We start from the raw sequence: 15,825 nt of genomic DNA, 5'->3' as shown, positions 1-15,825 counted from the left end.
TAAAAGGAAAGATTAAATTAGGAGGGTGGCACTGAAGTGGAGATTAACAGTGTAGTACGTGTGGATTAATTTCACGTGACAATTCCACGATCATCTGTATCAACATCCATTCATCATTCATCTATCATCATCATCATGATCATGAACATCATAGAACAGGGCAAACCAAAGGACCCCACCCCACTCTATCTATCACACATATCACACACATAACATATAACAGTGTTGAGTAATTTTACGTGAGCATTCCTCGATCATCTACATCAACATCCATCCATCACCATCACCATCATCATAATTACCACACCATCATCACCATGATAGCACAGGGGAACCCCAACCCCACTCTCTCGCACACATATAACTGTGTGTTCTCCCATCACTCCTTTGGTTTTGTTCCATTCTTCTGCACCCAAACCTATCCATCTATTTCTGTATATTGTGTCTTGTTCTTCCTCTTCAAGGTATCCATAATCATCCTTCATACTTCATACTTCATCATTCATCAATCTTTATTTGCTCAATCCAATTCTTTTTGTTATTCCACAGGATAGGATGAACAAGAGGCCTATAACCGCCGTCTACAAGGCCATTCCTGATCTCTGCCATCGAGAACTCGGCCATCTACCGCCAAGAAATTTCGCTCTCCGACTTGGCGCCTCCGAGGTTCCACACCCCTCTCTTCTCTTAACCCTCAATTTCCATTCTTTTTCCTCTTTCTATATCTTTTCAATTGTTCATCCTTTGTAGTCAGTTCTTTACCCATCTCTTTGCTTCCGTGAAATAATTTATATTGAAGACGAGAATGTGGTCCCTTTGTTCCCTTTTTGTAAAGGGTGTTTTTGTTTTGGGTATCCGATCAAGGTGGTTTCTTGCTTTTATAGATGATAATAATTTGGCTTCTCTGTAGGCGTGTGATTCCGAATGTGCCTCTATCCAGAAGCTCAAAGCTCTACCCTGGTCATTAATTAATGTGCTGTCGTGTGTTTTATAGGATCTTGTCCTTCGACTTGATGTGCTCAGGAAACTTGCCAAGCACAGAGGTTGTGTCAACACTGTCAGCTTCAATACTGATGGGGACATTCTGGTGTCTGGTTCTGATGATTGGAGGGTTATTCTCTGGGACTGGGAGACTGGCGGTATTAAACTCTCTTTCCATTCTGGTCACACCAACAATGTTTTCCAGGCCAAGATCATGCCTCACTCTGAGGATCGAAGCATTGTCACCTGTGCTGCTGATGGACAGGTATCTGCTTTCTGTCAATTCTTCCAGATTGTTATAAGGTTTTGTCTGTCTGTGTCAACATACCTTACGTATTTTGCTTTTTTATCTGCTTTGTGTTTTAACTAACAATGTGATAATTTATAGAAAAAAAAAAAAGGTATCGGTAACTGTTTCTACTATCTTGTGCACATATTTTATCTCTGGGATGCCAAATTTAATATGGTTTCTGGTGGTATGGGTAACTGCTTCTACGGTATTAATTTTACTGTTTTATTACTGTATGAATATGCAGGAATCTTGTTATATTGTTTTACTAAGATAGGGCTGTTTTCCTTGCGACCTCTCAATTATAGGTTAGACATGCTCAAATTCTTGAAAATGGAGGAGTGGAAACTAAGTTTCTGGCCAAGCATCAAGGAAGGGCGCATAAATTGGCTATTGAACCTGGTAGCCCTCATATATTTTATACATGTGGTGAAGATGGATTAGTACAGCATGTGAGTGATTGATTCCTTCCCCCGTTTAATTTTTTATTGTTTATTCTTTAGTAATCGCACTATGTGTTTTGACAGTTTGATCTGAGAACTGGGGTCGCAACAGAACTTTTTACATGCCAGCCAATCAAGGATAGGTGGAACTATATGCCAGTCATCCATCTTAATGCTATTGCAATTGATCCAAGGAACCCAAATCTCTTTGCCGTTGCTGGAACTGATGAATATACTAGACTTTATGATATTCGCAAGTATAAATGGGATGGATCTACTGATTTTGGTCAACCAACCGACTTCTTTTGTCCTCCTCACTTGATTGGTGACGAGCGGGTTGGAATAACAGGCTTGGCCTTTTCTGAACAAAGAGAGCTGCTTGTGTCATACAACGACGAGTTTATTTACCTTTTTACCCAAGATATGGGTTTGGGACCCAACCCTGATCATGAGTTTCCTAAATCTACGAACTGTGATGCAGATGAACTTGGATTTAGTCATGGATCTGTGTTGTCTCAATCCAACATGGATGGCGATGAAAAAATCACCCCGCAAGTATTTAAGGGACACAGGAATTGTGAGACAGTTAAGGGTGTCAACTTTTTTGGACCCAAGTGTGAGTATGTGGTGAGTGGGTCGGACTGTGGTCGGATTTTTGTATGGAAAAAGAAAGGTGGTCAGCTTATTCGTGTCATGGAAGCAGATAAGCATGTTGTGAACTGCATTGAGTCTCATCCTCATTCAATGGTTCTTGCAAGCAGTGGTATTGAGCATGACATCAAGATATGGACTCCAAAGGCCCTTGAGAAAGCTACTCTGCCCAAAATTATTGAGCAGGTATGAATTTGGTCTTAAGACGTAAATTATTGCAACTCAGAACTTAGGTCAGGATGATATTATTATATGTGGACAATGCCTTTGATGTGCAGGAAAAATTAGTTTTGTGCATAAATCTCAGATTGGAAGTTTCTATTAAAACATTATATATATATAAAATATGTTATAATGTACTATAATATACAATCATAAGAAGAATCCAAGTACATAGTGTGAAGGTATCATCCAAAGCTTTTCTGCCCCCTTGTTGTCCCTCAATCTCAGTTGGTTCGAGAGCCAAAATGTCTGATGTTGTACTGTTACCCTAGGCATAACTCAGAAAATGTTAGACTCCCATCCACCCATCACTATTTTTTAAAGATGGATCCTTTGAGTTATATCAGACTTTATTGTTTTGTTCACGGCTGTCAGAATTGTATGAATTAACAATTCGATTTTTAGAATAGATGTGATTCTAAAATGCAGTGAATCAGATTTTAACATTGCTTGAATCACATAAAAATTGCATACTTTGACTGCTTTAAACCAATTGGATTATGCATTAATTTAAGTTGGATCATGCAAAGCCTTGTTAGGAATCCATGTTAGAAAACATATCAAAGATGACATTTCTTGTTAACTACCAAATACTTGGGGAACTTATCTTGTCGAGGAAGAACCAAACACTTACATACTTTACCTAGCATTCCCCATTACTCCCAGTGAAACACAAGATACTCCATAATACTGAAGTCCCTGTCATAACACTGCCCCAGAGAGATGATGTCTATCAAGTCCCTATCTACAACATTTCCTGCTGGAGAAGGAGATTCTCTGATCACATACGAAATCACCTCTGTTCCTCCATTTTGTGCAGCAAATCTTCATCCTCTTCCACCTTCTTAGCTTCAATGATTTTTGAGTCTCTATTTTTGACACCATCCTTCACTTTCTTGTCCTCAACTATGGTGTGTTCAATTCTCCCATTGGCAGAAACCTTAGGCTTCCATTGGATCACTGTCTTGCCATGACTTTGTTAGAAATTGCTTTAAGCTGTTTGGAAATTGTAACCATCTTGAACATTTATTACAGCCCCTGGCCAATGAAATCAGCATATCATCACAAGAATCTTATGAAATTGTCCAATACTTCTCCCCAAAATTTGGATTTGGGGTTTAGTTTAATCTAATTGAATCCAAATTGAAAAATAGAAGAAACTAAAGTAAGATGATATTTATTGCTTCCAAAAGGACAAAAAGTATGAGAGATAATCTTCCAAGGGTTTCCCCTTCACATACTTTCTCAAGGAGTAAAGCTCAATTATCAAGGGACACAAGATAAAATGCCTCTTTGCTTGCATCCTACTCCTATTTATTTTCCTGTTGAATCCCCTTTGTCTTACTAACTAACGTGCTGACAACTAACAAACCTGGTTCAGTAAAAAGCCTTTGAGGTCAGAAACTTAGAACTGAAATGAACTTGGCGAATGAGGCATCAGTGCTAAAGCTGAAGGTTTAAAACGGAGAATAACTGTCATTTTAGGTTTCATTTATGTTGTGGGAACATTTGAACTTTCCTTGTTTTTCATTTTTGGGTCAAAAAACAACGTGTCCCAAATACCCAAAAGACAGAGTCTAGCTTTCATGCAAAGACCAGTAAAGGCCCGAAACCATAACAACACAGAAGTACACTACATGAATGGAAAGTAGACCACGTTAGACTCTAGAGTTTGAACACACAAACTGGCAGATTTAATTGAAAGAATTGTGGAATCATTCCTGAATTTGTGCAGAACAATATCGCAGGCTTAGTTGCTGTTGAAGAGTCTCCTTCGGTAAACAAACTTAATTTTTTTTTTTTTTAACACACCATGAATCAGAGATATGTCAAAAATCCTATTGAGGAAATACGCGGACATATCTGCCTTGCAGTTTATCACATAAGTGATATAAGCATCCTAGGGTTACTAAATAAACATAACTGCGACAACATGACACATAACTTTCCAATCTGAACTAGTAAATGTTGAGAACCAGCGTGATCAGTAATGCATGAAACTTTTGAACCAGCACTGGATTAGTTGGTTGGATCATTTCACATTTGGATGATATGGCAAGCTTATATGCTGCTACGTCATTATAAGGCTGTATAGCTTGTCAGGAAAATGGGTAAAAGTTACAGGCTTGAACACGCTGCCATAAGGGAGTTTTGGGTGGGTGCTCATTGCTCAACTGGGTATGTTGTGAAAGCAAAACATGTTAAATACATTATTCGGAAGTGATTTTTACGAAAGAACATGGTATACATTTAAGGATTTATGTTCTTGAAATTATTTGCATTGATTAAAGAGCTTGTAATAGAAGATACTTTGATATGCTTGTTTAGAGAAGTCCTTGGTCGAAGTGGAACTAGACTCATCTCCTAGGTTCGAGCCTCGTGAATAGATGTGGTGGTCAATTAGGTTTTTTGGTGGAAATTAGTCATAGGTAGAGAAATAAGCTAGTTATCCGAAATTAACTTGTAATAAAAGCTAAAATTTCTTATGCTTGTCTAGGAAAGTCCTAGGATTATGTGATTTTAACACTGATACTGGTCTGTTATTAAATGAAAATTCAGATAAAGAATATTTGTTACATATACTGTTTAAGCAGCAGAGGAACTAATTTCTCTGCTGGTACTTCTTTGAAGAAGGTTCATGTGTGTGATCGTGTTCATTGGTTTTCAATTGGTGGTGGTGGCTATGACGAAGATGATCATATTATGTCTGATGATGACTTTGAGGATGAGATGTCTGAGAGTGATGATGACGAAGAGGACAGAGAAGAAGATGATGATGATGATGATGATGATGAGAATGATTATGATTATGATGATGAGGAGGAGGAGGAGGAGGGGGAGGAGGAGAAGGAAGAGAGTGACAATGATGATTGTGATGAAGATGATTGGTGATTATATGAATGATTATGATGATGAGAACAATAAAGTTGATGATGATGATGATAATAAATGACAATGACACCGATGATAAATGCAAATTGATGGAAAATTTTGTGTCCCACAGAAACCGAAGGCTAGGGGCTGGATGTACCGGATAGCATCTCCTGAAGACCTGATGTTGCAACTGTTATCACTTCCAAGACGAAGGCTTAGGACAGAAAACAATCGAGAAAACTCAACTACAGATCGAGACCTTCTACAGTTGATACTGACATTCAATGCCAATAGTGACAGTTCTAATGATGATGATGATGATGGTGATGATGATGAGGATGATGCAGATACAACCAGTCAAGATGACTTGTTCTGTTAGTTGAGAGCTACATATCGGTCAAAACTTGGCCATTTTAGCAAATTGTAAATAACATAGGATTAACAGTTACTGTTGACTGGAATATTGCATACTGTCTAAACAATATTCTACGTACAATTGCCCTCGAAATTTATTTGTTGCCATTTTTTTAATGAGTTCTGTTTGTTCTGCTCACAGATTTTAGTTATTCATGGTGTGTGACTTGTGTTTTTATTCTGTATCGAGTTATATGCAGATGATGGGAATGGTGATGATTCACAGAGCCTCTAGTATTTTAATGTGTTCATGGGATAAAATAAATGTTTATTTTTATACCATTATAATTTGTTTGGATAGACAATTTTAGTAGGATAATTAAATTTTTTTAGAGAATCTGAAATTAATATATTGTTTGAGTAAAGAATTTAAAAAGAAATTTAAATTCTAAAATTTCATTAAAGTAATTGAATTGTTTATTATTATAGAAATTTAAATTTGATTTAAAATGTAGGAATTTAAAATTTTTTATATTCTCATATTTATATGTTGTAGTTTGAATTTTTTTCTCAATTCAATTTTAATTTCGGATATTATTGGCTTGTTCGAGATCCAGAAATTGTTGGGACAAAACTTTTTGACTGATGTCGGTTAGCATTTTATTTTTTTTAATTTAAGTTGTTATAATATTTTTTTGTTGATTATTATTATTTTTTGTTTGATATTAGTTAGAATTTTTTAGGTCAAACATTAGGGAGATTATTTTTTTGTGAAGGTGAGATTAATATTTTTTTGTGATGTTTGCCAAGATAATTTTTTGTTGTTGTCTGCAATATTTATTTTATCATTTGAGACGTTAATTTTTGTTTATAGTTTCGGGCAATAGTTTGTTAGTTATCTATACTAGTTAGGAGTGTTTTTTAGTAATGTCAACATGGAAAATTTCCAGTCATCATTGATAAACTAATAAAGAAACTTCAATTATCAACATTGTATTAATAACAATGATAAGTTAATCTAAATAATTGTGCTCGACGTGAGAAAACACTAATTTTACATTACATTATAACAACTCCCAATTGATTGATAATGTAAAAAATATTTACATATTAACTCATAAATTAAACTCTGATAAAAATAAATTCTAATATATATATATATATATATATATTTTAGACATTCATTTAAATTTGTAATCATCTAAATTCGTATTTTGCATAAATCATGTATTTGGAAATAAAAAATTATCGGATTAATAATTTTGTAACTTTATTTTTAGAAAAAATCATGTAGAGTCATTTGATAATTGTCTTTTATTTGTTCACTTGTGATTATCAACTGATCATTTTGTAAAATGCAACGAAGGATAAAAAATACGTCCTTAACTTGATTTAACTAATCCAATAATAAGATAAAGAGAATTTTCAACTCACTTTGACGTTAAGATTGATAACACTTTATAATAATTTGAAGATAACATTATATTGGTCAACTTCAACATCCAAACCAATTATTTATATTTTATATTCTGTTATATATATATATATATATATAATAACAAGTCTTCCAATTTATCCTTTATACCATCTTATATCTTATATTTATCATATTTTTACAATCTTTAAAAATTTCAAATATCTATAATATTTTATAATGTAATTATATGACGTAACATTTTATATTATAATATAACTTAAATTTTTATATATCTATATTTTAGTTAAATCTTTATTAAATTCTCAATGTCAAAAATATAAATTTAAGTGAATGTTTATTGTATATAAAAGGAATCGAGTAACATGGTGAATGTATTATTCTATTAAAACACTATTTCTAGACGTATTATCTTAAACATTTTTTTCTTCTGAAAATTGTTATAATAATTAACTTTTTGTTTAAATGGAAAGTTAATAAATCTATTAATAAGTCAAAATACCTCGATTAAAATTACATTCTAATTAATTTAATATATTATTAATGAAAAACATGAGTGGTGTATAAAACTAATAATAAAAGTAAAATTTAATTGACTAAAAAGAAATGAGACAACCTCTGATATTTTATATATAGTTTATTATTTTGTGGTGTTAACATATTCTGTGGTATTTAGAAATTAGAAATAAGAAGCTTAGACAAGGAATTGGATTCTTGGTTTCGTTTAGTTTAGTTTGTTCTGTCTGAGAAGACAACACAATCTGATTGATGATGGAAACCTTGGCCACATCTTCTTCTGCAGCTCTTCCATCTTCCTCTTCTCCCTTTTCGATTTTCCCTTCAAGAAGAACCTCTCTTTATCCTCCCAAGACTCTCCAATTTCGATTACCCTCCAAGCGTGCGTATTCTATTATATTCTTTTTGCTTACCCTTTTGTTTTCTGCGTCATTTTTCTTCAATTTTCTGTTTTGTTTCAGGTGATGATGCTCGCGATTCAGACGCCAAGGATAACACCCTTCCAATTATCAGTGATCGCTGCCTCTCCCTTTCCCCTCTGTCCAAAGTACGTTCTTTTTGTTCAACTTGAATCAGTTTCTGTGCATAACTTATCCTGAATTTTTAAGGGGTCAATTGCATTATTTTTAATGGATAAAAAACTGTTTTTTTTTTCTTTTATCAAAAAGAAAAATAAATCAACTGTGTTAATCATATCCCCAAATTTATGCTTCAATGCATTTCCATGCCTAACATATGTGAAATTTCAAAGGGTCGGTTACCTTCTGTGAAATGTTGCAATGAATAAAAATAAAATTGTTGCCACGGAAATATTTAATTTTGCTATTCCTTTTCCAAAATCTGTTGTTAAATTTGCATCGGTATCTAAAAGATTCAAGTGATGTGCATAAAAGTGTATTTCTTTTGGTCATGAAAGTTATTAAATTCTGATAAGAATTTGTTGGGTCAGGATGCTGCGATGGGACTGGTACTGAGTGCTGCGGTGGGTAGAGGATGGACCACTGGTTCAGGGATGGAAGGTCCTTCTGTTCCTGCAGTTGGTAGGGGTAATGAATCTGGGAACATCTCCACTTTCCCATGGTCTCTCTTCACAAAATCCCCTAGGAGAAGGATGCTGGTGGCTTTTACTTGTACCATCTGTGGCCAGCGAACTACACGGGCTATTAATCCCCATGCTTACACTGATGGCACTGTCTTTGTGCAGGTAACCTTTTGCTTTTGTTAACCTTAACCCTTATCTTATCATCACATGTCTCTGATTTTCTTGATCTGAAGTTGGAGCCAAATTATAAACTAATAGCAGTTTGCAAAACGGAACTGATTCATGGTTTTATGAGAAAACTTTGGTTGAACTGTTATGCGTGTGTAAATGGAATGAATGTTTGTCATTGTATGTATAAAAATAACAAGCAAAAGAAAAGTTGGATACCTGCACAAAACTTCAATTTTAGAACATTGGTCTGGCTCATGTACAAACAGATTGGTTTTTTGTGGTTAAATGGTTCTAAAGCTTGTTTTAAATTAATGCTTTACGTGGCTTGATCAAACTGGTTGATTTCTTGTTCATGGTTGAACCAACCAATCAGACTAATTGGTGCAGTCTGGTTTTTGAAAAACTGGTTTTTATATATTCTGTGACATTATCATAGAATAAGATGTTTTATCTATTCTCTGGTTGTCTTCTACTTACTAGAATACCATGAGACTACCATATGTTAGAGAAATAGACTTGTAGTTAGTTCAATACTAAAAAGTTGATAATGTTATAACTTTATACATATTATAATATTTTGATACATAAGTTTATTTTCTCAATTAGCATGTCTGTATATGGTTTTTTCAACATATTGTTACATAATTAATGTGTGTATGGGGAGGGCTGAACTCTAAAACCTTGAAGCAAGATGTTGACCATTTGTCATTGTTGTCAGTGCTGTGGATGCAATGCGTATCATAAGCTGGTGGATCACTTGAACTTGTTTCAGGAGACAAATTGCTATTTGAATTCAAGTTTTAAGTTTAAAGGAGAAGGATGGGATGATCTTAAGTTTAGGTATATGGATGATAACGATGACGACAATGACATATTTCCCATTTCATAAGTGAATTGTCTTATGGAGCATATACTTTCTGCCTCATTGTATCGAAGTTCAGTTTAGATGTCTTGTATATTCTCTAGGTTTTCACGCTTTATAGTAAAATTTGTACGGGACTCGTACAGTAACATGTTTATATATAGCTTTGAACTCATTTGTATGATTATCAATTTGATAATGTACTAGACATTAAATAAGTTTTTCCTTTGATTTCTGTCATGCTTACTATGGTGTCTCTGACAGTTCCGGCCATTACTATTTTCCTCCACCCTAGTTTTTGTTTTCCCATTTTATTTCCTTTATGAGATTTTATTTCCATTTTTATAACCATTCTCGTTTCAGATTCATGCACGCAAACTTAAATAGTAAAATCAATCGTAGCATTACTTGGCTCAAACTGAATTGTTTCATTCATAATATAAAAGTTACTAAGTTCCTGACTGATGACTAAGGAGTGGAAACTTTGAAAAAAAAAAAATATACTTCCTAGAAGTGTAAGCTAAATAGTGCTAAGGCTCAAGGATGTTTGCATACAATGGTCAACATTGCAAAGATAGAATGCCTAAGCAGTAACTAGTGAGATCCTATGGTTCATGAACATATTTCACATTTCCTCTTAATAATTCCATAGAAATCTGTGGTTCTGTTGCTGGTTCAACGGATTAATATTTTTCAGAACCAACATCTCCTTATATATATATATATTTTTTTGTATTTTTGTATTTACTGTTTTATATCTCCAAGTGCCCAAGCATACATGGAGATATAATCTATGCTTACAGTGCTATTCCTTCTGCCATCTTTCTAATTTATCGTCTGAATATGAACAACAATTTGAGACAAAATGAAGCAGTAAGGGATAATGTTTATTGCCCGATCGAGAGCATAGTAATCATCATCTCAGACCAAAGTATCCGTGCAGCGGCTACTGCTATTTTTTCCAACCACAATAGGAGGAGCAGCTCGGATCATTAGACTCTGAAAAAATGCTATCATCTGAAATACAACGTGTGATGTTTTCAGTACATGACCAAGGAACGTTGACAGAAACAAATTAAGAATGATGATGAAAAGTTCAAGCAGTTAGTAGCAGATGAACTAAAAGTGAATGATTACAAAATCATATATTGCTAATGAATGTAATGCTACGCTCATCTTACCATCGCTAGCCCAAGGCACAGCAGACTGAAGCCAGGATAATAAAACGGAGCATTTTCTGACAGGAATAAGGCTGCATACGATGGATGGAGAAGCTTATCAGTTTTTGTTTTTTTTTCTTCTCAGAAATCTTAATATTATACTTCTAAGTTTAGTTATACCTGTCAGTGGACTGAAAACTAACGGAGCAATGATGTTGGCGGAGGAACTAATTCCTGAAAGACATCCTTGAACCATTCCCTATATCAAAGACTCATCAGTAAGACCGAAAGAGAAAGGAAGATATCAATTCTGTGCAGTGCATGTACATGTGAAGTTTAACAGAGTTGTTGCTCATGGTTGCAGATTGACTTTCAACAACTGAATTATTGTAGAGTTTGCATTCTCAGAAACTGAACATTCTGAGAAAATACTTAAGAAAAAGCAGGAAATTCAAGTTTTTTTTTTTTTTTTTTTTTCAGTTGGGGATACCTGTTCTGTAGGTCCAACTTGCTTCGATGCAATGCTGCATAACTGTGCCAGCCACGTTGTGATAGATCAGAGAGTTTTTCAAAGTAATAAAACAAAAGCAATTTGTTGAGGGTTTAACTGATACGTTAGAAAACTTACACTTGGCCGCACAAAAACTGTGAATATAGAGCAACCTGCTAGAGCATAAGGAACCTGCATCGTTTTCAACAGTTCTTAAGGCTTGTTGGTTTCTAAAAGTGATAAGAGAATAACTAAATGTTTAAGAAAATTACCCATCCTGACCATGCTATGCTGTAGACTAGGACCTGCATAGCACCATACATTGAGAAGTGCCATAATTAGCTTCAGTGTGCACATTTGTTATACACTTTAGGAAATTTTGAGAAGAGTAAGCTTGAACTTACATTTATGCAGCCAATCAAGAGCCCTGTGGAGAGCAGCTTCTCCTCTCCTATAACAGGCACTAAAACGGGCATGAGAAATAGCTGCAAGTACACAAAACCATCCACACGGCCATTAGAGCAAGTAAATTTTCCAAACAGAATTTTGGGTAACTAAAAATATTGAGTTGTTTGAAGAACATGTTAAGATAACAGACAGCTAGCTATGCTAGGACTCAGGGCGTACTTGTGCAAGAGTAGCTCCAACCCCAGTAATCATCAACAAATCTGCAAACTGGTTCTTGTTGAATTGAAACCGTGCCTTTAAATAATACTGCATGTAGTAAGAAATTTAATTAATCACTTTTTACAGTAGTTTTTCCAATAAAACTGAAGTGTAATTCTTTAGGTGCTTTTAATCTAGTTCTCCAATCATAATTAAAGTTTCACTTCGAGGCTTTCAATCCAAACCTGACAAAACTTTAGTTCTGACAAACTTTAATTGACTATGTTCAGTATGGAAAGCAATACTTTACCAGCAATACAGCCATCAAGCCACCTTCCACAAGACTATTGAAGAACGAAACAACTGCTGCTTGTGAGAACGTGGGACTGCAAAAATGTGAAATCAAACAACTCCATCAAATTCGAAATTTTGTCCGATCTATAAACCTAAATTAATAAAAACCCTTGCTTACCTACACTTGACCAAGCAAATCAAATCCCCCAGAGAGGGAAGTTTCTTGAATGCTCCTGTTGCCCTTCGTGATGAATCATCCTCAGCACATGTCTCCTCCACCTCTTTCAACAATGGCTGCCTCACACCACCACCAGGTACACTATCCTTAAGGAAAATTCTCATGTACACCAATGCAATCATTGACAAGACAGCAGCAACCTGAATAGTTACACCAAATTATGTATATGTTGGAAAACAAGAAAAAGGGTATGATTTAGATCAGGAAAAATCTAACTGTTAGTCAAAAGTCTCATGTTAATAGAATAGATAAAGTTAACCACTACATAAAAATAAATATCTATAATACTATTATCTTAAAATTTTGGTTAAAAGTGATGTCAAATGTCTTATATATGTACGAGCATTGTCATATATATAGAATCATCAGTTTATCACAACGATCGATGTAGGAATCATAATAGAAATAATAGAAAGTATCACAACGATCGATGTAGGAATCATAATAGAAATAATAGAAAGGGAAATGGAACCTGAAATGTCAAGGCAGTGGATAGAAAACGAGCTGCTAGTGTTCCACCAACGAATGATGCTGATCCAACACCAGCAAGTATCCCAAATGCAGATGTTCGTTTCCCATCTGGAACCTTGTCTGCCTATACACGTAACATCAAAATGTCACACGTCAAATTTTTGTGCCATGGCTAGTATTATGCTGTCATCATAGATTTCACTGGCCAACAACCGTTTTCTGTATGTATTGATGAATCTATGACTTGTTTGAATAAATTCTTTTGTAGACACTTACAATGAAATAAGAAAGTAAAATAAATTAACTCTTCTTCCTAACCATGATCTTAATGAGTTAATTTTAGTTTGAGATGGAGCTATGAGAAGTACCACATATGCTAAAGCCAGGCAGTGGAAGGACCCTTCGCCTGCCATGGAAGCAAGAGTTCTCACAACGTAGTACGCATAGAAGAATTGGGTCTCCCTGCTATATGCCAATATCACTGCAAACATATCACATTAATTCACAAAATTCTTATATTTGTTAAAGTATGCATAGCTTATTTTCTAAGACCATAATCCATGTTCGATAGTCTTGTTGTATGAATCATTTACGAAAGACTGTTTTGTTTAAACAGTACAAGAAAAACCATTAATTTATGATAAAAGTAAAAATTGAGGGAGTTTTATTGGTTCATTTCATTCCTTATCCCAAACACACACACACTCTCTCTGTCAAGCATGCAATCATATCTATAACAATATCGTACAGCACGAACATAAGAGAAAGTCTGGACAGATTCCCATATTCTTCCGGCTACTTTTTAAACAGTAGTAGATAAAGTCAAATTTTGTAATTATATTATCCTAAAATTTAATGGGTAAATATGAAAAACAAGTATAATTATTTTCGTTAAGATATGTTTTATATTCATACGGATGCATTAGTAATAATCAATCATTAGGCTTCCCACTAAGGGAGCATGTCTATGAATTCGTCAACACTACAATCTTACTAGTTTTTCTTTTCAAAAGTACTATTTTACAAATTGTTAAGAGAATATTTTCTCCAAACTTGAGTATAAGAAAATTATAATTTCACTCTGATTGAAAATATTAACGAAATTTATTTTTTAAAATTTGAATATAAAGGGTGAATAGAAAAATAGAAAAATAGAGTAAAGTGTACAAACCATAAGGAATGACTGAGAGAGTGAGAGGAAGAGTGATCAAGGCTTTCCTGCCATATCTGTCGGACAAGTTTCCTATAAGTGGTGTCATCACCACTGACCCCACTCCAGCCATCTGCAACATCAATCCATTTTCATTCATTCTTTTTCTTTTTATTATTCATCCATCCAATTAGCTTTTTTGACCTACACTCCAATAGTGGGTGCACTGTCACCACATTCTCACCACAGAAGAAAAAGTTATGCAGCTACTAATTAAATAAAAAATACATTTTTAGAAAATGCAAAATTTCAAAGAAAAGACTTGATATTTATGTTTTTGTGTGTAAAGTTATGCAAGTGCAGAAGTATATACTTACCTCTGGTAAAATTATACATCTACAAAATTATCATACTGGTTTTGTTCTCTGGTGTAAGAAAATTATAACTATATAAACACATCACCGCCAAAACGGGAAAGTAACTTGCACATGAAAAAAAGAGCATGTTTACATAACAAAACAAAAACAAGTTACATATGTAAAGCAATTCAATTTTCCTTTTATAGCGTGAAGTGACTTTGAAGTTTAACCACATTAAAAATTAAAAAACTCGTACAACCAAAACATTTGGTCAAAAAACATTAAACTTATTACCACTTTTTTATGTAACTGGTGTTGGTATTAAAATAGTGTGAACAATTAAAGCAGAACATTCTACCCTATCATATAACAATTGTTGCTGTTTCCCAAAATTATCTTAGCAGAAAACGTTCAACCGAACACCGCAGTTCAGAAAATATAAAATATACAGAAAGTCCATATCAGATATTTATAGTAGTTTCTCTGCAAAAAATCACGTAAACCAAAAACCGACTGATAAATGAATAAAAGACATAACTTAGTGAGAGTTTTTGTGGAAGTGTTTGAAGATGAGTTTATTGAAAGGAGGGAACAAAATTGAGAATTTGAAGAGAATGAAATGAAAATGAAGAGTGTTACTCACAGCTTGTTGGATACCAGAGAGGTAAATGGCAAGGGAACACTGATCTTGACCAGGGCAAAGTGCAGCCATGGTAACATCTGTGATTGAAGGAATAGCTATGACACCACCAAACCCAGTTAGAAATATTGTCACAAAAAGATGGCTCAAACCTGCTAAACCCTCCATCCCAAAACCTCGTCCAAAAAAAATGAAAAACACAAACCAAGACTCCAACTTTAGTTGTACTAAAGAATGTCCGATACTAACACACGTATATGTTGTTGTTATATACTTTGTTGGGTGCGTTGTGTCCTGTCGAAAATTGTAGGGTAGTGGAGTGGGAGAGAGTGTGAGAGGAAGATAAAGAAAAAGGGTAAGAGAGGAAAGAAGATTCCAAATATCCTTTTGAGATATCAACACCAATGCAAAGAAAAGAAAGAAAGAAAGCAAAGCAAAGCAAAAGGGTCAAGAGACGTAGCTTCCAAGTTCCTGAAAGTGTTTCTGAGGGCCTTAACGAAAGTTCATGAATTATCGGATTTTCCGTATTGTATTGGCATTTCTATAAATCCAATTAATCTGCGATGTGGGGAGCAAA

At 34.4% G+C, this 15,825-nt stretch overlaps 3 protein-coding genes across 3 annotated transcripts; 2 read left to right on the top strand and 1 right to left on the bottom strand.

Annotated features, from left to right (window-relative positions):
- Positions 1-239: 239 nt before the first annotated feature.
- Positions 240-5,838, top strand: LOC114191533 (uncharacterized). The gene is given in 7 exon segments (XM_028080752.2): positions 240-464; positions 550-666; positions 995-1,246; positions 1,579-1,722; positions 1,798-2,550; positions 5,218-5,472; positions 5,474-5,838. Coding segments are annotated over 7 exon segments (1,734 nt in total). The 5' UTR covers positions 240-317; the 3' UTR covers positions 5,540-5,838.
- Positions 5,839-7,905: 2,067 nt separating this feature from the next.
- On the top strand, positions 7,906-10,058 carry LOC114191617 (Zim17-type zinc finger protein). Its single transcript, XM_028080908.2, has 4 exons — positions 7,906-8,147; positions 8,227-8,312; positions 8,715-8,969; positions 9,697-10,058. The coding sequence occupies exons 1-4, from the start codon at positions 8,018-8,020 to the stop codon at positions 9,865-9,867; spliced, it is 642 nt and encodes a 213-aa protein (XP_027936709.1). The 5' UTR covers positions 7,906-8,017; the 3' UTR covers positions 9,868-10,058.
- Positions 10,059-10,248: 190 nt separating this feature from the next.
- LOC114191616 (uncharacterized) lies at positions 10,249-15,742 on the bottom strand. The gene is made up of 14 exons (XM_028080907.2): positions 15,252-15,742; positions 14,271-14,382; positions 13,468-13,580; positions 13,101-13,223; positions 12,569-12,768; positions 12,407-12,482; positions 12,118-12,204; positions 11,895-11,975; positions 11,763-11,795; positions 11,629-11,682; positions 11,491-11,532; positions 11,181-11,259; positions 11,022-11,092; positions 10,249-10,857 (listed from the first exon to the last, which is right to left on the bottom strand). The coding sequence occupies exons 1-14, from the start codon at positions 15,414-15,416 to the stop codon at positions 10,762-10,764; spliced, it is 1,332 nt and encodes a 443-aa protein (XP_027936708.1). The 5' UTR covers positions 15,417-15,742; the 3' UTR covers positions 10,249-10,761.
- Between the last annotated feature and the right edge of the window lie 83 nt (positions 15,743-15,825).

The sequence above is a fragment of the Vigna unguiculata genome, chromosome 7, assembly GCF_037176805.1.
Source record: "Vigna unguiculata cultivar grain cowpea cultivar isolate G323 ecotype 2 chromosome 7, ASM3717680v1, whole genome shotgun sequence".
NCBI classification, from domain to species: domain Eukaryota; kingdom Viridiplantae; phylum Streptophyta; class Magnoliopsida; order Fabales; family Fabaceae; genus Vigna; species Vigna unguiculata.
Note: the sequence above shows the minus strand (reverse complement) of the source record. Positions and strands in the feature narration are given on the sequence as shown.

Bases quoted from the DNA above. Each gene is read 5' to 3' on its own strand.
- LOC114191616 (XM_028080907.2), bottom strand. From the start codon at position 15,416: ATGGAGGGTTTAGCAGGTTTGAGCCATCTTTTTGTGACAATATTTCTA. The intron at 13,581-14,270 runs GTTTGTACACTT...ATATGTTTGCAG, and splicing joins TCTCTCAGTCATTCCTTATG to TGATATTGGCATATAGCAGG. The intron at 11,093-11,180 runs GTATAACTAAAC...CATCGTATGCAG, and splicing joins AGTTTTCAGTCCACTGACAG to CCTTATTCCTGTCAGAAAAT.
- LOC114191617 (XM_028080908.2), top strand. From the start codon at position 8,018: ATGATGGAAACCTTGGCCACATCTTCTTCTGCAGCTCTTCCATCTTCC. The intron at 8,148-8,226 runs GTGCGTATTCTA...GTTTTGTTTCAG, and splicing joins ATTTCGATTACCCTCCAAGC to GTGATGATGCTCGCGATTCA. The intron at 8,313-8,714 runs GTACGTTCTTTT...TTGTTGGGTCAG, and splicing joins CCCTTTCCCCTCTGTCCAAA to GATGCTGCGATGGGACTGGT.